Source organism: Gopherus evgoodei, chromosome 7, assembly GCF_007399415.2.
Source record: "Gopherus evgoodei ecotype Sinaloan lineage chromosome 7, rGopEvg1_v1.p, whole genome shotgun sequence".
NCBI classification, from domain to species: Eukaryota; Metazoa; Chordata; order Testudines; family Testudinidae; genus Gopherus; species Gopherus evgoodei.
In genome coordinates, this window is record NC_044328.1 from 33,574,404 (window position 1) to 33,599,741 (window position 25,338).

The 25,338-nt window shown below is 44.9% G+C and overlaps 1 protein-coding gene across 1 annotated transcript in view; it reads left to right on the top strand.

Annotated features, from left to right (window-relative positions):
- The window catches only part of PLCE1 (phospholipase C epsilon 1), a 340,613-nt gene that overhangs the window by 219,102 nt on the left and 96,173 nt on the right, over positions 1-25,338 (top strand). The window contains 2 exon segments of the mRNA XM_030568608.1: positions 20,581-20,726; positions 23,517-23,775. Coding sequence (XP_030424468.1) covers positions 20,581-20,726; positions 23,517-23,775 — 405 coding nt within the window.

The window sequence follows — 25,338 nt, forward strand, 5'->3', positions numbered from 1 at the left end:
GAGTGAACAGAGAAGATCCATTAAGGGCAGATTGTGCAGGGGAGTCAGCAGAGGTGTACATATGGAAATCTTCACACCCCACCCTCACATTACAAAGAAAGGAGCTGGAGAGGGAGAGAGAAAGAAAGTGCACAAGGACTGTGAGGGATCTTCAGTACTCTTCTTCCCAGGAAGATTTCTTCAGGGACATGCTTCTCGCCTTCTCACTCAGGAGAAAGTAGGAGCAATGAGCATTCGTTCAGTGAATCTCTCTCAATTCTTCTTCTCTTGGACAGAGAGAGGTGAAAATCCCCTTATTCTTCTTCGAGTGATTGCTCACATCCATTCCAGTTAGGTGTGCGCGCTGCGCGTGCACGTTCGTCGGAAACTTTTTACCCTAGCAACTCCAGTGGGCCGGCAGGTCGCCCCCCGGAGCGGTGCCGCCACGGCGCCCAACACATATCCCTGCCGGCCCGCCCGCTCCTCAGTTCCTTCTTACCGCCGTGTCGGTCGTTGGAACTGTGGAGCGCGGCATAGCTGTCCTCCACGTCCCTAGCTCTCCTAGTTCTCTATCGTTTATCTATCGTTCATCTCTAGTTCCATTATAGTTGTTAATTAGTTTGTTAAGCAGGTAGTTAAGTTAAATAGTTGCTAAGTAGTTCTTTGCCAGGGGCTTAGCCCTTCCCGGCACCCGGCGCCAGGCTCATGCCTGTTTCGCCGGGCTTCAAGCAGTGTGCGGCCTGCAAGAAGCCCATGCCTACCAGCGATCCCCACGAAGCGTGCCTGAAGTGCCTCGGGGAATCGCACAGATCCGACAAGTGCCGCATCTGTAAGGCCTTTAAGCCGAGGACAAAGAAGGAGAGGGATCAGAGGCTCCGAACTCTCCTAATGGAGGCGGCACTTGACCCGACGGCTTCGCAGGCCGTGGTATCGGCACCGGCACCGGATCGCTCCGGCACCGAGAAGACTCCTCGGCACCGACCCTCTCCGGCACTGGAGTCAGAGCCAAGGCCGTCGAAGTCTGATACTCCGGCCAGGAAGACCCGGCTAGAGCGCCCGGCCTCGACATCGGCCGTGGCGCCGCCGGCTCCGTCAGCACCGTTGACTCCGGGCCCGGCGGGTCCGTTGAGTCCGGTACCGCGGAGCTCCCCCATGAGATCTGGGGTTGAGATAGTGGTCCCGTCCACACCGGAGACCTTCGCCTCCGCTCGGGACCTTATTGCCCTGACTGAGCCCACTCGGCTGCCACCCCCGGTACCTCCGGTGCGGGTCGTGTCCAGAGGCAAGCCCATGATATCGGCACCGCCCAGAGGCAGTCGTTCACGATCCAGGTCCCGACGTCTTGGGCGCTCCAGATCCCGACGCCGCTCGCAGTCCCGGCACCGCTCCCCTCAGCGGTACCGGTCGCACTCGCGGCACCGGTCGGCATCGAGACGGTCGCGGTCAGGCTCCAGTCGTCGACACCGGCACCGCGATTCCAGGAGCGGGTCCCGACGCTACTCGCCGCACCGGTCGACCTCCCGGCACCGAGCTGGTGGCAGGTCCCGGTCTCGGTCGACCTCCCGGCACCGAGCTGGTGGCAGGTCCCGGTCGACCTCCCGGCACCGAGCTGGTGGCAGGTCCCGGCACCGAAGCGGCGCCCGGTACCGATCAGGATCCCGGCACCGTGACAGATCCCGGTCCCGATCCCGATCCCGGCACCGATATGACTCCCGGCACCGGTCCCCGGCACCGAGACGATCCTCCGTGCCGGCCCGCGCAGACCCTTACCATCCAGGGTCGGCCCCACCATGGCCCTCGAGACAGCCGTCCGTATCTTCCCAGACGGACAGCGGGTATGCGTTGGGCACCGACAGGCAGGCGGCGCTGTTCGGTGATCCGCCGCTGCAGGACCAAGGCCCACAACAGTGGGGATTCTGGACACCCTGGGCATACCATCAGGCCCAGGGCCCCCAGCAGCTCCCTGCTAGACCGGCGACTGCGGAGCGTAGGGCCCCTGAAGCCTCGTTGTCTCGCCCCCCTCCCTCCCCGGAAGGGGAGGAAGGGTCCAAGCAGCAGGACTCCGCTACGGCTCCGGAGGCAGAGGCGAGGGCTGAGGAAGACCCTCAGTTAGACACTCTCGTGCCTGGGGTCTCATCTTCCTCCTCCCCGGATGAGGCGGTGGCGGGTACCTCCTCCAACAGTCCCCCCCCGCTGGATCTCAGGGCGCACCAAGACCTCCTCAGGTGCTTGGCTCAAAATCTGAGTCTGCAGGCAGAGGAGGTCTCGGAGATAGAGGATCCAATTGTAACCATCCTCTCTTCTGATGCTCCCACCAGGGTCGCCCTGCCCTTCATACGGACCATCCAGGCCAACGCCAATACCATCTGGCAGTCCCCGGCCTCCATCCCTCCGACAGCGAAAGGGGTCGAGAGGAAGTACATGGCCCCTTCTAGGGGATACGAATATCTCCATGTACACCCGACTCCGGGTTCACTGGTGGTGCAATCAGTGAACGATAGGGAGCGTCACGGCCAGGAGGCTCCAGCCCCCAAATCCAGAGAAGCCAGGCGGGTGGACCTCCTTGGCCGTAAGGTGTATTCGGCTGGGGCGCTGCAGCTCAGGGTCTCCAACCAGCAGGCCCTGCTGAGCAGATATGCCTTTAATTCCTGGGTGGCAGTGGACAAATTTAAGGAGCTGCTGCCACAGGATGCTCGCCAAGAGTTTACGGCCATCTTGGACGAAGGCAAGAAGGTCGCACGCACGGCCTTACAAGCCTCCTTGGACGCTGCGGACTCGGCTGCCCGTACCCTCGCGTCAGGAGTTACGATGCGTCGCATCTCCTGGCTGCAGGTTTCCGGACTTCCGCCGGAGCTCCAGCATACCATACAGGACCTTCCTGTCGAAGGCCAGGGCCTGTTTTCTGATAAGACAGACCCCAGACTCAAGAGTCTAAAAGACAACCGGGTTATTATGCGGTCCCTCGGGATGCACACCCCCGTGACGCAGCGTAGACCCTTTAGGTCGCAACAACAGCAGCAACGTAGGCCGTTTTCCCAGTTCCGCCAGCGGCAGGACCTTTACAGGCGCCGCGGCAGGAACGGAAGGCGCAGACAGTCGGGGAACCAAGGGGGGCAGAACCAAGGCTCCTCAAAACCCCCGCCTGGTCCTAAGCCTTCATTTTGAAGGTGCGCCCGAGGGCGCGGTAACAGTTTCCCCTATGGATCCTTCCCCCCCGTTTTCCAACCGCCTTTCGTTTTTCCTCCCGGCGTGGTCCCAAATAACATCGGACCGCTGGGTCTTGAGCATGGTGCAGACGGGATACCGCCTGCAGTTTGTTTCATTTCCTCCTTCCCGCCCTCCTTCCTCGTCCCTCTTCAGGGACCCCTCTCACAAGCAATTCCTTCGGCAGGAGGTGCAGACGCTCCTCAGCAAAGGAGCTATAGAGGCGGTTCCGGAAAACGAGAAAGGTAAGGGGTTTTATTCCTGCTACTTTCTGATCCCCAAGGCCAAGGGGGGCCTCAGGCCTATCCTCGACCTGCGAGAACTCAACAAATACCTCGTGAAGTTGAAGTTCCGCATGGTATCCCTGGGGACCATTATTCCATCCCTGGATCCGGGAGACTGGTACGCCGCCCTCGACATGCAGGACGCGTATTTCCACATTGCCATTTGGCCACGCCACAGACGCTTTCTCCGCTTCGTTGTGGGGGCTCTTCATTATCAGTTTGCAGTCCTCCCATTCGGCCTGTCCACGGCCCCGAGGGTGTTTACAAGATGCATGGCAGTTGTCGTGGTGCATCTTCGGCGCAACCGTGTCCACGTGTTCCCTTATCTGGACGACTGGTTGATTCGGGGCACGTCGGAACAGCAAGTCAACAGCCATGTCCGCGTGATCACCGGCATGTTTGCAAGTCTGGGCCTCTTGATAAACACAGACAAGTCCACCCTGAGGCCCACGCAGAAGGTGGAATTTATCGGGGCCGTCCTGGACGCCACTGTGGGCAGGGCCTCCCTGCCTCTGCAACGGTTTCAGACCATGGCGGCGATCGTTCAACGTTTGCGGTCAGCCCCATTTACGTCAGTGAGGACATGTCTAACCCTGTTAGGCCACATGGCGGCGTGCACCTTTGTGACCGACTACGCTCGGCTCCACATGAGGCCTCTCCAGCTGTGGCTTATCAGTCATTACAGGCCGGCAAGGCAACCGTTAGACATGTTAGTCACAATCCCCCAGAAGGTCTTAGATTCTCTCGGCTGGTGGTTAGACCAGTCCGTATTATGTGCGGGTCTTCCCTTCCACCCCTCTCAGCCCTCGGTATCCCTGACAACGGATGCCTCAGATCTAGGCTGGGGGGCCCACCTAGGGGCCCTGCAGACACAGGGCCTGTGGTCCCAGGAGGAGGTGGGGCTACACATCAACATGCGGGAGTTGAGAGCGGTCCGCCTTGCTTGTCAAGCGTTCTGTCATCAGCTTCAGGGTCGTTGTGTCGCCGTGTTCACGGACAACACGATGACCATGTACTATATCAACAAGCAGGGCGGCACCAGGTCCTCCTCCCTGTGCCACGAGGCGATACGACTCTGGGACTTTTGCGTAGCCCACTCCATTCACCTCAGGGCTTCCTTCCTCCCTGGAGTACGGAACACGCTGGCGGATCGATTGAGCAGATCCTTCCTGTCACACGAGTGGTCCCTTCGCCCGGACGTCGCTCTCTCCATTTTCCGGAGGTGGGGTTATCCCCGGGTGGACCTCTTCGCGTCCAAGGGGAACAGGAAGTGCCAAGCGTTCTGCTCCTTTCAGGGCAGGGAGCCGGGGTCGATAGCGGATGCCTTCCTCATCCAGTGGTCGACCCACCTGTACTATGCGTTTCCCCCGTTCCCTCTGGTCCACAAGGTCCTCCTGAAGGTGCGCAGAGACAGGGCTCTCGTGATCATGGTGGCCCCGGCATGGCCCAGGCAGCACTGGTACACCATGCTGCTGGACTTGGCCATAGCCGACCCAGTTCCCCTGCCCCTTCATCCGGACCTGATTACCCAGGACCACGGGACCCTCTGTCACCCAGACCTGCAGTCGCTGCACCTAGCGGCGTGGCTCCTGCGTGGCTGACTGGTTCCGAGCTGCGCTGCTCCACGCCTGTGAGAGAGGTGCTCTTGAGCAGCAGGAAACCGTCCACAAGAGCCACATATTTGGCGAAATGGAAGCGCTTCTCCTGTTGGTGCGTAGAGAGAAATCTCCGCCCTATGGAAGTTTCGATAACCGAAATCTTAGACTACGTTTGGTCCCTCAAAGGGCAAGGTCTGGCCTTATCGTCGTTGCGAGTCCACCTAGCAGCTATCTCCACCTTTCACCTGGGTGCGGACGGTCGCTCCGTTTTTTCTCACCCGACGGTGTCGAGATTCCTGAAAGGGCTGGAACGTTTATTCCCTAACGTCCGTCCCCCTGCTCCAACCTGGGATCTTAACCTGGTGTTGTCCCAGCTCATGGGGCCCCCCTTTGAGCCGTTAGCTACTTGCTCCCTGCTCTACCTCTCTTGGAAAACTGCCTTTCTAGTGGCTATCACCTCAGCTAGACGGGTGTCGGAGCTCCGAGCTCTTGTGGTAGACCCCCCATATACGGTCTTCCACAAGGACAAGGTGCAGCTGAGACCACACCCTGCTTTTCTGCCCAAGGTGGTCTCAGCCTTCCACGTCAACCAAGAGATTTTCCTTCCGGTTTTTTTCCCAAAACCTCACTTCTCAGGCAGGGAGCAGCAGCTCCACTCGCTGGATGTCCGTAGGGCTCTCGCGTTCTACATAGAGAGGACTAAGCCCTTCCGAAAATCCCCCCAGCTTTTCGTGGCGGTAGCAGATCGTATGAAAGGGCTTCCTATCTCCTCCCAGAGGGTATCCTCTTGGGTTACGTCCTGTATCAGGACCTGTTATGACTTGGCCCATGTCCCTACGGGCCGTGTGACTGCGCATTCTACCAGGGCGCAGGCGTCGTCGCTGGCTTTCCTCGCCCGCGTGCCCATCCAGGAAATCTGTCGGGCAGCGACCTGGTCATCGGTCCACACCTTTGCTTCCCACTACGCCCTGGTCCAGCAGTCGAGGGAGGATGCGGCCTTCGGAACTGCAGTGCTCCGTGCCGCGACTTCTCACTCCGACCCCACCGCCTAGGTATGGCTTGGGAGTCACCTAACTGGAATGGATGTGAGCAATCACTCGAAGAAGAAAAGACGGTTACTCACCTTTGTAACTGTTGTTCTTCGAGATGTGTTGCTCACATCCATTCCACACCCGCCCTCCTTCCCCACTGTCGGAGTAGCCGGCAAGAAGGAACTGAGGAGCGGGCGGGCCGGCAGGGATATGTGTTGGGCGCCGTGGCGGCGCCGCTCCGGGGGGCGACCTGCCGGCCCACTGGAGTTGCTAGGGTAAAAAGTTTCCGACGAACGTGCACGCGCGGCGCGCACACCTAACTGGAATGGATGTGAGCAACACATCTCGAAGAACAACAGTTACAAAGGTGAGTAACCGTCTTTTCCTTGATGCACCCCACTCTTGTTGTATATGTATATGTATACCTGTGGAGGGGTGGGGGGCAAATTTAGAATTCTTCACCCACTGCATGCTTAAGTCAATAAAGAAAATGATTTAATGCATGGTAATCTATTTTCAGTTATTTATCATTTATTTCTCAACCTAAACTTGTAATGTGTTCCATATTGTGGTGCAGGTAAAGTGTGATATCTTAAAAACAAAACTCAGTTCAGGTAACCCAGAAACATTTACACTGAATGTAACTAAACTTATGGGAGGAGAGCAAGGATGAAAAGTTTCAGTATGAAAAGGTAACTTTTTGAAAAATTAAAAATGCCTGAAAACAAGTGAGGAATTAAAGTATCTCCTGAACTGTATCTCTTGTATGGCACTGCTACTTTGATACTATAATCGTGCATTAGGTTTGTCACTAATCTGCTTTCTAACAAAAGTCTAATTATTTGTCAAATTTAAATAACTGATAGTTTTAATGGCATAATGTTTCAGGTTCTCATTATCATTCAAAACAAAATTAAAAAAAAATCAGGAGATACATGACCTAAAACTATCTAACGGGGGTTGCACTCACCTCTTGCAAGTACCCCCTGGCTGAGTGCATGTGCCTGCACTCTCTACCTGTTTGTGGTGGGTCTTCACGGACTCAGCCCTCTGGCTGAGTCACATACAGTCTGTCTGTGATAAAAGCAAAGCAAACCCTTTCGGGGTACAAGTCCAACAGGGACCTCTCCCAGTGCCCTCTATAATATCTCTCCGTTTGTCCCTGCTTTGGACTAGAGCAGTGCCCCAGGGCTCCTTCCCTGGAGGCAATGACTTCACCGTCTCAAGGCCTTTCTGGCCCCAGCTCTTCAGCTGGACCACTACATTGACTCCCCTTCTAGGGTACCTCAAAGTCCAGGCCCACCCTCTACTTCAGGTCCCAGCCCAGGGACCCTATAGATAGCAGTCATCCCTTTAAATAAACTGTGTTGCTGCTATAATTCCCTGGGCCAGTTCCCCATGGCTCCCGCACAGTCTTCACCCTTACCTCAGGGCCTTGTCCTGGTAGAGTCCCAGTAGCCAACCCAGAGCACCACTCTCCACCAACTCTAGCAAGAAACTGAACTCACTCTGCCCCTGCAGCTCTTCTTATACTAGCCTGCTGGGCCCTGATATCTGCTTCCCACACAGCCACTCTAGGAAACTCGGAGGACCTCTCTACTGCCCTTTTCTGGGGGCAAAGTGTGGCCAGGCCACAAGGTCTCCATCAGGGGGGCTCAGAGCCTAGTCCACCCTGTCACACTATCATTTTACTGTAATAATGGAATGTAAATAAACATTGCTCCATCTTCAGTCAGCATTTTTTCACAATGCCGAAATGGGTTTGCATAATACTTTTTAAAAGATTATGTTGTACAAATATCAAACTGTTTTCAGTCCTTGTCCTCGTGTTTAATCAGGGAAGGGAGATTGTTCGTAACTCTGAAATGTTCATAACAACCATAACATTTTTGTTCAGAGTTCTTTCAAAAGTTTACAACTGAACATTGACTTAGTACAGCTTGGAAACTTCACTATGCAGAAAAAAAATGCTGCTTTTAACCATCTTAATTTAAATGAAACAAGGACAGAAACAGTTTCCTTAACTTGTCAAATCTTTTTTAAACACCCTCCCCTTTTTTTAAAGTAGTTTACCTTTAACACAGTACTGAACTGTATTTACTCCCCCCTGCTGCTTGATTGCATACTTCTGGTTCCAAATGAAGTGTGTGGTTGGCCAGTCAGTTCTTAACTCTGGTATTTGTAACTCTGAGGTTCAACTGTATATGTCACTGGAGTTGTATGAAATAGCCTAAGCATATTGGTGAATCTGGTCCATCACGTTTCTCTCAGCAGTATTTTGACTTCAGAGAGAAGTGATAAAATTGCAGTTGCTTGATATGAAGAATGACTTTAGGATTCATAGTACACAGAATGAAATCACTTTTCAAATAGTAGAATGAATTTTTTCTTATCACTATATAGTGCATACTATCTTGATGAAGATTCTTATTTTATATGCCTACAGTTTTAATGTGTAGCTCAGTTTTATATTAATAATTGAACAGATTTGTTGCATACAGGACTATAGATTGAGACATTTATCCTTTGCAAAATGCAAAAATTCACCTCTAGTCTCGGTTTGAGAGATTTAATGTACTTAATTACTCTGTCAGTATAAAAGTGTGCTTCCTACTCCAGTAAAATTACTATTAATTCAGCTGCACTTTTACAGAAGAATATGCACCATTTATTTTTGTATACTAGGTTATAGAAGAGGCATGTGCTGTAATTTTATCCTGTGATAAACCTGTAAATTTGTTCATCCTTTCATTTACTAGCAACAGTATATATTATATCTCAGTGATGCAGATAATAGCACATATCCTAATTTAATTTTTTAAAATACATTACTGCTCCATCCATTGTGTTGCAAAAGGGTTAAAAATTCTTCAATTAAAGAAAAAAGAGCAGGGTAATGTCTTCTGCAGCATATTACTCTTTGAAACATGCCCCACAAAGACACTGAACTGGTGAAGAAGTCTTGCAAACATTTTAGGGGGGACAGAGTGTGGTTCACTGGACAGGATACTGGACTGGGAGTTAGAAAAACAAGGTTCTATTCCCAGTTCTGCCAGTATGACCTTAAGCAAGCCACTTCATCACTCTGTGCCTTCATCCATTTACAGTGCAAGCTCTTTGGGGCATGGACACTTACACTATATGAATTGCTTAGTACAGTGCAGTTTCTTGGGCCTCTAGATTTTACTCTAATACAAATAATATATAATAATTTCTTCAGGTGCCAAATGTACCCATATGTGGCAGTGTCACAGGGCAACAACTCACCCCTGCAGCACCTCCTGTCAGTCATCTTGGGAATTAGCTCTTCAACCTAGGAGTGCCCTCTGCAGGCCAGCATCCCACTTCCTGCTGGATCCTAAGTCCCTCCTGGACCCCAGTTCCCCTTTCAGGCCAGGGTGCTGCTCCCTGCAGTACCCCACAGTCTCTCTGGCTCTCCTCTGCCCCCCAGGAACCCCCAACCCCTTATCCCCACCTAACCTCAGTCTTTGGCTACTGCCAGTCACCATCTAGCCCCTATTCACTGGGGCAGACTTCAGTATAATCACCACTCATCATCAGCAAGGAGGGTTTGGACCTGCTGCCTCTGCCTACCCTTGGGCTCCCCTCTGCAACCTCAGTATCCTTCTTGGCCTTTAAGGAGGCCTGCAGCCTGGGGGGTTTCCAGGCTGGAGCTCCCCAGCTCCTCTGGCCTTCCCCCAGCCCTGTCCCACTGTAGGTACCTTTGTCAGTTCCCAGGCAGCCAGGCCCTTCTCCCTCAAGAGCTAGAGGAAGAGTGTGTCCGAGCCTCTGGCTCACAGCCCTTTTATAAGGCTAGCTGAGGTCTGGTTGGGGCATGGCCGCAGCTGTGCCTGCTTCACCAAATCAGGCTGGGAGCTGCTTCCCCCAGCCACAGTCCTCTCCTGGACTGTTTTAAACCCCTCAGGATAGGAGCTTGTGACCACCCCGCTACAGGCAGGCAGCTGTATGTACTCTGCATTTCAGTTTTCTAACCAATGAATAGCTCTGACTCCATGAACTGTTGTCATAATTTTCATTGCTATTCAAACAAGTCAGAGATGAAGTGTATTATTAGGAGATAGGTATTTGTGATATTCTTTTTAAATGTATGTTCACTCTGGCTATGAAATCGAATGAATTTATTCAAATCAGGCTGGCATGCAATTTGAAAAATTGTAGTAGCCGTATAAGTATATCATGCTTGTAGTAGTTCAACATGATTAATATGTACATTTTTGGAGGAGTCTTCTGATTTCATGTTCCTGCGAAATATTTCCTCTCTTCAGTTGCCAGTGCATTCACTTTCAAGCCAAAACAAACATGTATATTACTGATGTGTGTGTGTTAGGTTCACATGTATCTACCTTTTAATTCTTCATATAGCAGAAATCTTGTCATATGTCAAATGGAAGAAAAATAATTTGATCCAATAACTTCTTAATATTGGAGACAAATTTGATATCCTTCTTGGAGGTGAGGGGGACATAGCCATTCAGCTATATCAGGTACTTATAATGCCCACAGAATCAAAATGTCTGAGTGCCTCGAAGTCTTTTATGTATGTATCCTTACAACACCTATGTGAGATAGGGAAATGTGAGTACTGATATCTGCTGTAGGTCAGTGAGCAGAATTACAAGAGTGGGGAAATGAAGTAATGCTCTCCCCAGGGCAGTTTCATTTCCTTTTGTCTTTTATTGATTCACACAGGATTCCAAACAAAAAGCAAAGTAATCAAAATAAATGAAGTGCTAGTTCATAAACAACCATTTCTGGTGCTATTTATTTAATGGGCATTGGGCTTCTATGGTGATAGAATGTAGGTTGAAACACTGATTCCTAATGTACATTTGGAAGTCAACTTTATGAAAGTGATATTGCTCAGTTTTTCTGGGTTCCCCAGCCAAAACTATGGAATACAAAAAATTACACTGAAAGAAAATTAAATCTCAAAAGCTAAAAAATGTGAAAAATCAGATTGCTTTAATTTGACCTATTGTGTGTATACATTTAGATAGTTTAGTGTCACATAGGAAGTCTATGGCAGAACCAGAAATAGCACCCAGCTCTTCTGGGTCCTAATGTGCCTTAAACACAGGGAAAAATTCTATTTATTCTGGAGCATTCTGCCTCATTCACACTGCATTCTGTGCCACTGCCTAAGGAGAGGTCCTGTGGAACAAACAGTATGTTAATTAAAAATTGTATCAATCCAAGTAATGAGACATAACCTGAGAGCCCCTGAGAGGGTCCTTTTCCTGTGTTTGCTCAATCCTTTGTATTAGATCAGTGAAGGCAGTTGGCTATCAGCTGTGCACCACTTGTTGGTAGCTAAACTTGGGGGCCTTTCCAGTGCAGGGTCCACATCATAAGGATATATAGATCTGCCCTTAAATCATCCATCCAAAAAATGCCTTTACGCAGTAGGTGGCGGTTGTCAGGAATGTAGGAGTTGTGTTATTTATAGACCCGTAAATGAAAAATTGCCAGTTATATAGAGTTGTGGGTTTTGGAGGGAGGAAGGGGAGTGGTGGGGTGGTGGTGGTTCGGGGAGGGGGGGATTGTCTTGTTTTCTAACTAATAGAACACCATAATCTTTTCAGAAAGGTAACAAAGTCTCACTGATAGGTCTGTTTAAAGTGTTTTCTTTGTGAATCTAGTTACAGGAGTTTTTCAAGCTATTTATTTACATATCTTTTAAAAAATAAAAAAACAAAGGGAATTATGAAAATTGGAGGAGAAATCACCAGGCAAGTCCTGCAATTTCAGGTCTTGAAAATGGGCAGCTTTGTTCATTGTAAATAAGGGTCTTCGGTTACCAAAGTATGTTCCATGATAGATTTATTACTGGCTTCACCTAAATTTGTCTATACAACTGTTGCAGAAATTTTGGCTTAAAAAAGGTGAAACACTGAATGATTCTCATTGACTTCAAAAATTCACAGTATAGTTGTGGTCAAATGCTGACGTAATTTTGCCTTTCTAAATAATATTAAACTTTAGAACTATTTGAAAAATAGCCATTTGTATAAGGAAAGCTATATTAGCAAAATAAGATAAGTGTAACAACCTAATAAAAATATTTGAAAAAACAATGAGATTTTAGAGTTAATTTAAATTCATCTAATAAAAATATATATATATTGGCCAAACCCATAACATTTAAAATAAATGGAGAAAATGCTAAAACAAGAGGTAATCTTACGGTTACCACACAATCCTTTATTCAGTTTACAGCACAAACAATTAAAGTTTCAAAGAACCCCAAACCATATAGGTCTTTGTGAACTGCTATTATTTAGTACATTGCTAAGCTACTATTTAAATTGCCAGGACAACTGACAAAGATCCTATTGTGCTCAGAGTCAAATTTAAATAGGGCTCTTGTAACTCTGTGAAAAATTCCAGCTGAGGCTTTGTATTGTTTCCGGTATGGCTGAAATTTGGCACAAAGACGTGATGCAAAGTCACGTGAAAATATTATGTATATCTTAACTAATTATCTGTTTGGTTTCATTTTGTATAATTAGAAGCTAATATTAAATTTGTGTGGAGAGATATTGAGAGGTCCATTACTTTCTACCCACCTGAATGAAAGGGCAGTGCTAATAATCAACTCAAGTGGCTTGTGTTTCAATTTATGACTTACATGCATCTAGCTGTCATTATTATAGTGATCCAGCAAACATACGTTTTCTCGTCCTTTTTCAACTAATCAGTGCAGTGAAAATCTAATGATAGCATTGGTATGGTGATTCTTGTTGTGGAGCGAAGGGGTATTATAATGAGGGTTATGTAAACAGAACTGTGTGTGAGAGGAAATAAAATTGAGGAATCATATGTAAGACATGCATATGGAGGGCCACACGACCTGAACCTAAAGCTGTGATTGACACAGGAACTTGGAGGAATAAGTCTCAGTGTTAGTTAGCTCTGAGTACCCTTGTTGAACCCTTAGAGCTTGATTCTGATCTTAAGCATGTGTATCATCAACAGTGGAATAATCTGTGCATGTTTGAGGCCTGTCACAAGTGCCACAGATTCTGCAGCCTCCAAAGAGACGTTAGGCCAGTTATGTGCGGTTAACGTACCTATGCTTTAAGATCTCCTAAATGGGGTGTATGATTTGACCCAAATTAGGAGGGGCTAGCTCTATACACTTAGTTCACATCTTTCTATCTAAAATACACATTTCAGGAGGGCATTTTATGAGCCTTACTGATTCCATACACACTTTAATTAATAATATATCTAAGCTGCCTCTGAGGTGCAGTTAATGAATGGCTAGCTGACAGGCTACATGTGATTTTATACACATTTCAGCTAATTCAGAGATTGAAAATTCAGCATGATGCATTCCCAGAAAAACCTAGGGCCAGATTTTTAAAGTTATCTAGATGCCTAACTGACACTGCTTTCACACCAGAGACTGTAGTAAGGGGCCTTTGGGCCTAGTTCCCTTCCTCTGCTGCCACCTCTATAACAGGACCCCTTCTTCTCAGAGATTGCTTTGTTATGCATATCCCAGGCTGAGGCCTCCATGGGAAAGATAGACCTACCTGGCCCATATGGATCCCAGGCAGTAGAGAGGGGTAGAACATCTGGGGAGCGCATCCTTGAGCCAGTCCTTTCCTTGAGAGACCTAGAAGGGATGTATGTGGAGAAGGGGAGACACATAAACCCAGCTTCCATGAGGACAGGGGGATCACTAGCCACTTCAATATTTCCAGAGCAGTCTGTGAGCTCAAGTTCACTTGTGTGTCTGAAGCAGAATTATGGGGACAAACTCCCAAAAGGAAAATAAATAGTAAAATCAGTGCTGCTTCCCCAGCTCACGTTCATGGAGTGCAACAGGACAGATAATCCTTCACAGAGTGCAGCATGGGAAATAATCCTCAGCACTTGATTCCCCTTCTCAACTTCATCGAATGTAGCAGAGTATATTAATGCACAAAAGACCTGGGCATAGACATATGCTGATTCTTCCAGGTGTGCATACACACACCTTACAAAAACAATTACAAGGATAATTCTTCCTCCTTTGGGGAGGAAGCCTGGCAGTCTAAATTAGAGTTGGAGAATCAAATAGTAAAATATATATATTTTTTAAAAGTAGAATTCGAATCTGTTGCATGCATGTATATGGGGCTTTGGTTCTTAGGAACAGATGCTTGGACAAATCAGTTCCCAAGCTCTCTTACAGTAGGAAGCTTTATGGGGAACTGAGGCTATTCATAGTAATCAGAAAAGTCAATATATAATCCTGGCTCCTGCCAGACGCTACTGGAAGGAATACAGATTATATGGCAAATTGAAGTAGTCCCTAAAGTATAACAGGAGAAAATACCTCTTTGCAAGTAATAGCTAGAACAAGTGCGGAGTCAGTAACTACCCTGTAGTGTCTCAGAGCTATCTGCAGGTCTCCCAACAGCTCTGTCTGGAATTAGAGCCCTGATTTGTTCCAGACTCTTTCAGTTTTGGAGCAGAAGAGCTTTGATCAGATGAGGCCACTGAACATTGTCCAGCGGAGGTACCTTAAGGAACTGTGCAAGAAACAGGGAAATAGCTTTGTCTCATTCACTGTCTCAGCAACCAATGGAGAGGCCACAGCACAAATGAAATCATCCATCATATACTTCAGACTGGAGTGTTACAATTCCCCCTCCCTCCCAATCAGCTTTCTAGCCTCAGAGAATTAGGGAAAACAGAGCAGAGCCCTGTCTGAAACATCTAAATAAGTTCCTAACAGAGGCTTATCTTCAAAGCATTCCCATTTTACCATCCTCAGACAACGTTTATGTTTTGCAGATGGATGGCAGCCTTTTTCTTTTCCTAACTTTGATCATAACCATTTGATCTTTCATGTCCTCCCAAGGTCTCTCTCTCCAGCATCATGGTAGCAATAACATTGACTCTAGGGAAGACGGAGATTCACTTATCTCTTCCGAGATGATTTTTCTGATTAGGGTTCTGTTCAGGGAGAAAGCTGAAGCAGTTATAGAGTGATATGGTTCCTGGAGGATCAGGACAAATACATGGTGCCAGGGAAATGAATCGTATGCCTGGGCTGTAGATGAATACTGTCAGGTACCAGGTCTTCTCCCAGAAGAATGTTACTAGAAGATTAAGATGGCCATAATGGAAAATAAAAGATGTCACAGAAACAAACATTCAATTTTTACTGGAACCCATTGGGAATTCTGATCTTATACACAGGTATGATTCAGTGATCCAGAATTCATATGATACCTATCTAATAATTGCAGGTATTCCCATCACCATATCTCATTCTTTGGCAATGATCTGTCTCTAATTTTACATTATCTGTTCCCACAAATGGTGAATGCAGAAAATCAGATTTGGTTTTGTTTGTTTTTTATTTTAAGGGATTTTCCCAATTCATTTGAGGGATTGTGTACCAGAACTAAAGACCACAACATCCATGAGCTGGAACACAATGATTCATTGAGGTTTTGGAGCACTTTTCCTTCCATAGATAAGACTTGTTCTAGTCATGGCAGTTAATGTGTCTAATAGGGTTTTCATAATAACTGGGAAGAACATAACCAGCCTCACCCTAGAGAGAGTGAGTCTTGGAGCAGAGTTACCTTTCTCTATATGTACTGCCTGACAAGACCGAGAAGAACACCAAGATATACATGGCAAAAGTCAGATTAGCAGTGTGGCTCCTTCACCTAGAAATAGATCCCTCATCATAAATCAATTTGAAGGATTGGTGATTGACTTCTTTGCATATGGAAACATAAATAAGGTGCCCTGTGGTTTCTCTGCATGTCAGGAACAAGAATGTGAAGCACTGAATGACCTTTCTCAAACCTGGGCAAGGTCCCTGCTATATGATAAGAGCACGGGAACAAGTTACCCAGGTTATGCTCTGCAAGATAAAGAGACTATAGTTTTCAGGCCTGATTGAATCTTCAGATGTCTGTATCTCACATAGGAGGTCTGATATAAAATAAAATAAAAAATACTCCATCTGGGACCAGAAGAATTTAAAATGAATACTTTGATGAAGTGATTCTTGTTCACATGGGTCCCAAAGGAGAAGTCAACAAATAGAAATTATTCTATGGGATTGTGCAAAATAACTTAATTACCATATTAAATCAATGGAACATAGGCTTGAGTTCCTCCAGGAGGGCTTTGTTGTGCATGTATAAGAGAGTCCAAGAAAAAAGGCCATGTCTGTGTAATATAATAATCTCAGCCTGTCCAAGAAAAGAAACTTTTGTACACATCCCAACATTATATGCTTCTTAGGGCATAAACTTTATTTCAATCTCACAAGGTCAGGTATGACCTTGGAACCTGATTTTGCTCCTTACAATACTACCCCAGAGTGAACACCTGCAGGAGGTACCATTATACTTGCTGTGCATTGGGTATGCCTCCTAATGGCTATTATCGCCAATCAGATGAATTTTTATTTTAAGCCGCTTCCTCTGATGAGACCCAATATCGTACCTTTAATTCAGACAGGAAGTTCTCTCAACTGTCATAGCATTCATTTCCTAAGTAAATTCAAGATACATTCCTCCTTCAGTTAAGCATCAAAGTCCTATCTTTAGAAGTGCTGATAATCCTGTATTGAGATCTTCTAGACAGCCAAATGGGCATCAGTACATAGGTTCACCAGATTCTGCACATTGGTCACCTACCTTAGTCATTGTCATTTCCTGTCTTTTGCAGAAGTTTTCTCCCTGCCTTACTGTCTAGGAGAAGATAGAGGAGTCAACATTTAAAAGATGATACTGCTTCTACCTTAGAGTCACACTGCTGTGAAAATAACATTGTAACAGATTTGTGGTCCTTTGTACAAAGAATAGGAAAATTTGTCCATGCTTACCTGAAAATTTCCTTTTTTCAGGTAATAAGGTCCACAGATCCAGGCCACCTTGGAAACAAATGGATCTTTCAGAATAGAGTTGAACATTGATATTAAAGGATTTCGATTTTTTGTCATTAGAATGTATTATGCTCTGCAGTTGGAGAAATTGCTGTGCTTTTTTTCAAAGACTATTTAACATAATTTAGGAAAGTAAATGTGAGTCATGTGGAAGTTATCTCAGATGCAGGGAACTTCAGGAAGTGAGGCATTCCCCTGCTGCCAGTGACTAACAAGTTCTGGTTCTGCCCCCAACATGTAAACAAACTGAAATATTCATTCTAACAGATCTGTGTGCCTTATTACTCAAAGGAAGGACATTTTCAGATAAGCAGAGACAGATTTTCCTATTCTTATTTGTTTGTTTGTTACATTGTGTTTTTAAACAGTTAATGAAAGAAGATAATTTAATGGATATTGCTTTTAAATAATCTGAATAAATATTGTGGCATATTATGGAAAGGACAGTGTGGCACGTATCTCTGTGAAATGAAAGACATGTTGCACTTCAATTTAGCAACTGAGGAGATCCAGATGCCATCTCTCAGCCAAAATTCTAACTGGTCATATGCTTTACACTTTATTAAATTACTTATTACAGGATGCACCGTGAAATGTTGTAACACTAATTACATAATTTTGCAATACATATTAGATACTATACAAAATTTGTAATTGCAACAGGAAATGAAATTGGAGTATTAATTTTGTACATTCTGCTTTGTGATCAAACAAATGTTAGCTATACTGTTTGCAATATTGCTCAAGCATTGTTTATTTCATGAAATGTCTTCATTACTGTTCCAGTCTGGTTAAAGAATAACTAGAATACCCATTTCGGACTAAACCGCTAGAAAAAGGCATATATTAGACCAAAAAAATGGGTCTAATCCATAGCCCATTGAAGTCAATAGGAACTTTTCCATTGACTTCAGTGAGCTTTGGATCAGGCCCTATGTGCATAAATAAGTCTAATCTGTAAAGTCCATAAAGGTCTGGATTATGGGCCTAGACATCTATAAGATCTGCTGTATAGAAATATACTAGACAATAGTGATAATCAGTAGCAAACATCAGTATATATCAGCAGTTGTGCTGTTCATGTAGTACACAGAAATGCACATACTTTTATTAATTCAAATTTTTATTTTCTTTTTTTCCCTGAAGAAGAAAACTCAGGCCTCCTAAATCTTGTAGCATTTTTATAAATACATGCAATAGGTGAGAATCTCACCCCTTATTACTCTGGGTAAAAGGACACCAGTAGTGTCATTGGGTGCTAACAGTTTCAGATCCATCTAAGAGAGAATTCCTCGTGCACAGGAATTGTGGAAGAAACCTGATGTTGGAGGCAACCTAGGGTTGGGGTTTGTGGTGGGAAGTGTTCCGAGAGCAGAGTAGCAGCACCTGACACTGGAGAGATTCTGGGTTGTGCTGCTGCCCTTAGGCAGGCATGAAAAGGCTGTTGTAAATTAGATAGCCTTCAGGGACTGTCTAAATTGTGCAGCTCCTGGAGCAGCCCAGAATCAGGTGTGGCTTAAAACCACATCAACCCTCTCTCCATCTGTGAGTTCTGTGCTGCAGCTCTTAGAGGCACAGCATAGCATTTCACGTCTGTGTACAGCCCTTTTTGAAAATATACTTACTTGAGTGTGTATTTATTTGAAACATAGAACTGTTTCTGCCTCCTGAGTAAATTAGGGATTCTTTACAACATGCATTAGCCCGCATCAGAGGGGTATAGATTCTTGTGCACACTAGTGTGTCATGCACTAACGTACCCATGTGGGACCCTGCTGGCACACATTAAAAGTTCCCTAGTGCATGTTAATATAGTACTGTTTGAAATGGGACTCCAGAAACATGCACCAGGGAACTTTTAGTGTGTGCCAGCAGGGGTCCACGTGGACTAGTTAGCGCGCAACATGCTAGTATGCATTGGAGTTCATGCATCTCTGTTGTGGGCTAATGCATTGCAGTTTTAAAACACTGGCAATATATAGGAACATTTTTTGCACCTCATTGACTTACTTTCCCCTTATTAATTTATTTAAAGAGAGGAAACTTAAATGTAAAAATACATTTGAATAATGCTGAAAATGTGACACAAGCCAATAACAAAGCTAGTTGGCTGGCTGGCTTTCTTTCTTTCACTGTCGAATTTAGGGTAAAGCCATAACTTTGCATTTCCTGAATTTTGCTGGTTTCTGTCAACCATAATATTACTTACACAGTCTTTCATTAATAGTATAGTATGTTAATACATTTCAACATTAAGAAAACAGTGAAACTTGACTTTCTTGCACTTGATTAAATTGGGCATCAGAAAGATTGAAAAGCAAGAGAATAATTTTATTCGTAGTTCTTGCTTTTACTGTATTTGCTGTTGTCATGACCCAGAATGAGGAACAGAGAATACTGTGTCTGTATAGGCTAAGGAAAATGTAGTGATGTATATAACCTTATGTGTTTTCATAAATTGTTTTCAATTCAACGAATTTTCAGTTAATTTCACGTTTGGTTTGTGTCTTTAAGTATATCAGTAGGACATTAAATACAGATTTCTTTCGCTGGGGGAAGCTAGTGGTCTCAATTGTTTTGTGACGCTCTCATCACTCTGGTAATAGCTATAAACACATAAATCATTGAAGACCAAAAGAAGAATGGAACTCAATGTCAGTGAACAGATCACATTTATTACTTTATGATTAAAAATATTTCTACAGTGATAAAAAGCAACCCCTAGGGAATCATACTGTAAAAAGAAACAGTTGGTTTAAATTAGATTTCCATATGAAATATATCTATTTTTTGTGGATGTTGTGGGAAAGTAAACTGAAAAATTTCGGTGTGGCAAATATCTATGCCTGACCAGATTTTAAATATGAACAGAATCATATAGTTTGCTGATTTCTGAGGCTGGGATAAATTACCAAAAAGAACTTGACAATAAGGTCAGATTTGGAAAGTGGTATTTTCTGCTTCATTTCTTATATAACAAATAGCTATAGTCACTAATTATTAAACGTATTTAGAGTATATTGCAGTGAACAAATCTGCACATCAAGAAAAAATATATACAAATGCCAGCAAAAAATATTCTCTAATTTATAAACTGCCGCTTCTGACCTGTTGCCCAAGTTGAATAAAATGGGTTATCTAAAATTTTCAAAGCCACGTAGGAGATTTAGGTGCCAGTTCCCATTGATTTTAGTGGGAATTGGTCTTGCAAATCCTTTAGGCGGCTTTGAAAATCTTAGCCCTAATCTACAACACAGTATCTGTTATTGTTCAGCATTTTGGGTTTAAAATAAATAACTTTTAAAAGCATTTTGAGATTCAAATACTTTGCATATATGTGTGTGTGATATGGATATACATATGGTATTTATAATATATATGGTGAATGTTTTTGTGTGATTTTATTGTGTGTGGGTATATATATAATTTGATGAAATATCTTATTTTCCCTCCGATAGAGACAATTTAAGATTAATATATATTCATTCTATTGCATTAAATGTTCCAAATAACATAGCCATGGCTGATTTCTTGTACTGTACATTTTGTTTTATTAGGTGAGCTCTTGGGTTACGTGGTTGATCCTTACTGCCGGTTCTATGGAGGAGAAACGAGAAGTCTTCTCATATTTAGTACATGTGGCAAAATGCTGCTGGAACATGGGAAACTACAATGCTGTAATGGAATTCTTGGCAGGGCTTAGGTACTGGCAACTCATTTTTACATAAGGAAGTTTCAGAGATAGAGATTAAACTACAGCTTTTATTAAGCACAACTCCCCTCTGAAGGACAATGTGTGGCATTGAATCAATCAGTCTGTTGAGCTGTATTCTGTTGCTAAGTCTCATCATTTCATCTTTTGAATTTCTCATAATTATTCTGGAAAAATTAAACATGGTGAAAGACAGACATTTCTCAGAATGCTCGGGAGACATCATCATCTATCCTGGTACATGCTAAATATGTTAAATTGAAAACATGGAGATACATTTTTCAAATAGATGATTTAAATGAGAAAAGAAGAGTGTAAAAGCAGTTCTGTTTTAACTATGTGTAACCCACTACAGCTACTATAGTCTTAGGGTTGGAGTTTCAGTAACAAAGGTAGTGAAACTATAAAAGTTAAAGTAATATTATTATAGGTCAAAAAATGTCAAATAAAGCTCCTTCCTTAGGTCAGTCCATTTTACCTACAGTAACTGCTGCTGGGTTCTCAGAACAGTAGGTGATCTTACATACAGTATACAATGAATTTTTTTGTAGTAGAAAGAGTTAAGTCTAAAGTTCCAGCCTCTTAACTCTGACTTTCCTTGTATTTTGTGTTTGCATAGCAAACTTTTAATATGTTTTTACTGCAGCTTTTTGTGGTTTAATAAGCACACTCGTGCTGTTAGTTTACATTTTTAATATATGAAACACATTCAAAGCACTCACAAACACAAGAGGCCTTGTCTTGAAGAACATATCCACGGCCTCCCAGGCCATGTAAGCCTGAGAAGGCTGTGAATCGTTGTTCTACGACAAGCTAGCCTATTCAAGGAGAAGTCAAAACTGTAATAAGAGTTTAATTATGTCTCTTGTGAGTGCACTGCATGAGGGAAGGGGAGGAAAGGAAGGGTACTGCCAGAGCTTTATGCAGTGGTCAAGGAGATAGTGCTGGGTGGGATATCTTGTATTAGCTGTCCTGTAGCACTGCTGGTGTGCAGGGTGCGGAGGGGTGGAATTGCCAGGGCTCTGCCCAAACATGTTCCGCTGAGGAAACTTCTAGCAGTGCTAATGTATTCTCTCGTGCAGTCCTAAAACCATTTTTGTTTGGTTATAAACATTCCTTTGAGCATCTACAACACAAACATTGCCGCAGCATGCTAGTGCACGAAAGCTGGAAAGTGAAACTAACTAGAAACAAAAGTGAAATTGTTTATTTTAAGTTTATTTTCATTGTCCAATCTAAGGGAAATGCAAAAAATGTAATAATCAACATTAATTATTTAAAATCAGTTTTGAAAATTACTTCACTCTTGCTTATCTAAAGATTACTAATAATACAGCATAGGAAATGTTATGTACAGATAGGTTTATCATGACATTGTTCCTTTAACTATCTCTGATTTTCTTCCACTACTCTGTTTTTAAGGAGTGTAACAAGATAAATGTAAAAGTTTCCTCTTTTCCTTCCCAAGCTGTTGTGCCTAACTCTCTTAGATTCTGTTGAAAATCCCAGCTGTAGCTCCAACAATATCTAGATCTCATTACTCAGCTTTGAATGTTCATTTTGGTGTTCAATTATTCAAAAGGAAAAAATTGCTCTATTAGCCTGAGCTTTTCTATGAATACCCAACTGAATTTGTCTCATTCACTTACAGGGGTCGGCAGCGTGTCCATACATGGACACAAGTGTCTGTGGTAAAAAATTTGAGGTCCATGGGAGCGCTCACCTCAGGTAGCTCTCCACAAGCAGTTCCCTGTCCCTGGTGTTGCTGGCAGAGGTATGACCAGACACCTGGTGGCTCTGCAGGCACACTGCCTCTGTTCCCCCTACCCAACCGCTGACTCCACGGCTCCCAGCCTATTGGTCAGAAACCACTGTCAATGGGAGCTGTGAGGGGCGGTGCCTGCAGACTGAGGCAGTTTGCCTGCAGAGCTGCCTGGCTGCACGTGCCTCCACCAACAACAGCAGGGATGGGGAGCTGCTTGCGGGAGTGGTGGTGAGCCACCTGAGGTGAGCCTCCCTGCAAGCGGCTCCCCGTCCTTGCTGTTGCTGTGGAGGCACGGCTCTGCATGCTGCTTCTGTCCCCCCCCAGCGCTGACACTGCGGCTCCCAGCCCATTGGTCAGGAACCATGGCCAATAGGAACTGCGGGGGCAGCACCTGCAGACGGGGCAGCATGCAGAGCCACCTGGCCGCACCTCCACATAGGAGTTGGAAGTGGGACATACCGCTGCTTCCGGGAACTGCTTGAGGTAAGCGCTGCATGGAGCCTGCATACACACACGCCCATGCCCCACTCCCCTGGCCCAGCTCTGATTCCTCCTCCTGCCCTTCAAACACCTTGGTCCCAGCTAGGAGCACCCTCCTACACCCCAAACACCTCACCCCCAGAGCTAGCCTGGAGCCTGCACTCCCAGCTGGAGCCCTCACACCAGCCCCTACACCCAACCCCTGCTCCAGCCCAGAGCCCCCTCTGGCACCCTGAACCCTCATTTCTGGCCCCACCCTGGAGCCTGCATCCCCAGCCCAAAGCCCATACCACTTCCCATACCCCAACCCTCTTCCTCAGCCTGGAGCCCTCTCTTGCCACCTACCAATGTCTGTCACTAAGTCCAATAATTTTATCAAGTGTTCATTGCGCAATATGGTGGTGCTGACCCCTATTTCTGAATAATTCTAATGAAAGTAAGACTAATTTTTTTTAATAGAAGAGATCAACTTCTGGGGTTGAACTTCAATGTAAACTATGTTTTTTTACAAATGTTTTGTTGTCTATTTGCAATAGGTCTAGAAAAGTTTTAAAAATGTGGCAGTTCATGGATCAATCTGATATTGAAACCATGCGAAGTCTGAAGGATGCTATGGCACAACATGAATCATCCTCTGAATATCGGAAAGTGGTAAATCGTGCTCTGAATATTCCAGGCTGTAAAGTAGTTCCTTTCTGTGGTGTATTTTTAAAGGAGCTTTGTGACGTTTTGGATGGAGCAGCAAGCCTCATCAGACTTTGCCCACAGTATAATTCCCAGGATGAAACATTAGAGGTAAATTATTATGAGATCGCATCGATGTTATAAATGGTTACATGCCCACATCCTGTATACAGTGAAAATAGCTCCCTACCAAATTGTAGATGATAGTGAAATTATTATTTGACAGTTATTGAAGATGACAATTGATCAAATCCCTTCTGTTCAATGCAGTTGATTAAACTTTTTGTGGCTTTCTCTAAACCAAAGTGTAATCCATGGTATCAAATCTCAATCCAGTTATACAATAACAACTCATATTCATTTTTTTTTAAATTAATTTAAAGTGGTTTGTTTACATATAGGAATGACAAATACATTGCAACTACAATTGCAATGAACAATGAACATATATGCCAAAGAATCTCATTCTGTAAGATGCTAAGCACTTCCTTTAAAGGATAGTGCTCTTAACTTCTACTTAATTCAATAGTAATAGAGGTAAATAAGAGTTCAGAACCTCAGTGTTTCAGACCCTTAATGTATGAAAAGAAGCAATTCTTCGAGTATGTGTCAGTGTGGATCCTGAGGTAGGTGCTTAGGCATGCGAGCCTGGAATCTTTTAATAGCAACGTCCGGCAGGGCCGTGAATGCAGCCCTGTGCTACTTCATGCTCTCGTGCAAAGACATAAAGGGTGGAGAGGCCCTGACCTTCTCTCGATTCCTTCTTAGTGTCTGTGGCAGTGAGACAGACCTGAAATTTGTCTGACCTGCTTCTGGTTTCAGAACCCTTTTCCAGTGAAGAAATCCTTCTGCACTTCTCCTTTTAATTAGATCCTTCATCTTAGACTTTTTTGTTGGGTATTCACGAAAAAAAGAAAGAGAGCAAGCAATTAAGACAGACATGGGGGAGACCCCCCCGTACAGCAGAGTGAGGTGCTTTGTGCTAATCTCTAGCTATGGCAGGCTCAAAACCCACTATGTTTAATGTGTGCCCTTCCTGTTATGGTTTCATGCATCTCATAGATGAACGTAGCAGATTGATAGGTTACAAGGCCAGAAGGGACCATTGTGATCATCTAGTTTGACCTCCTGTATAACACAGGCTATAGAACTTTATCAAAATAATTCCATTTGAAATAGAACAGATTTTTTAAAATCTAAATATAATTTTATAATTGCCAGTGATAGAGACTCTACCCTAACCTTTGTTAGATTGTTCCAGTGGTTAATTACCCTCACTGTTAAAAATTATTTGCCTCATTTCCAGTCTAAATTTGTCTAGCCTCAACTTCCAGTCTGTTCTGCCTTGGTAAAGGTTACATCACCAACAAATGTTCCATCTGCCACTCCTTTTCAACCCACACCTGGAAATCCCAAGACATGAGGCTCAAACATGAGGGGCCACCAAATGAAATTAATGGGCAGCAGTTTTAAAACAAATAAAAGGAAGTTCTTCACACATCTCGCCATCTACTTGTGGAACTCCTTGCCTGAGGAGGTTGTGAAGGCTGGGACTATAACAGTGTTTAAAAGATAACTGGATACATTCATGGAGATTAAGTCCCTAGGCTCTGTTTGTCATAGGGTAGAGATGGATGGCAGGAGAGAGATCACTTGATCATTGCCTGTTAGGTT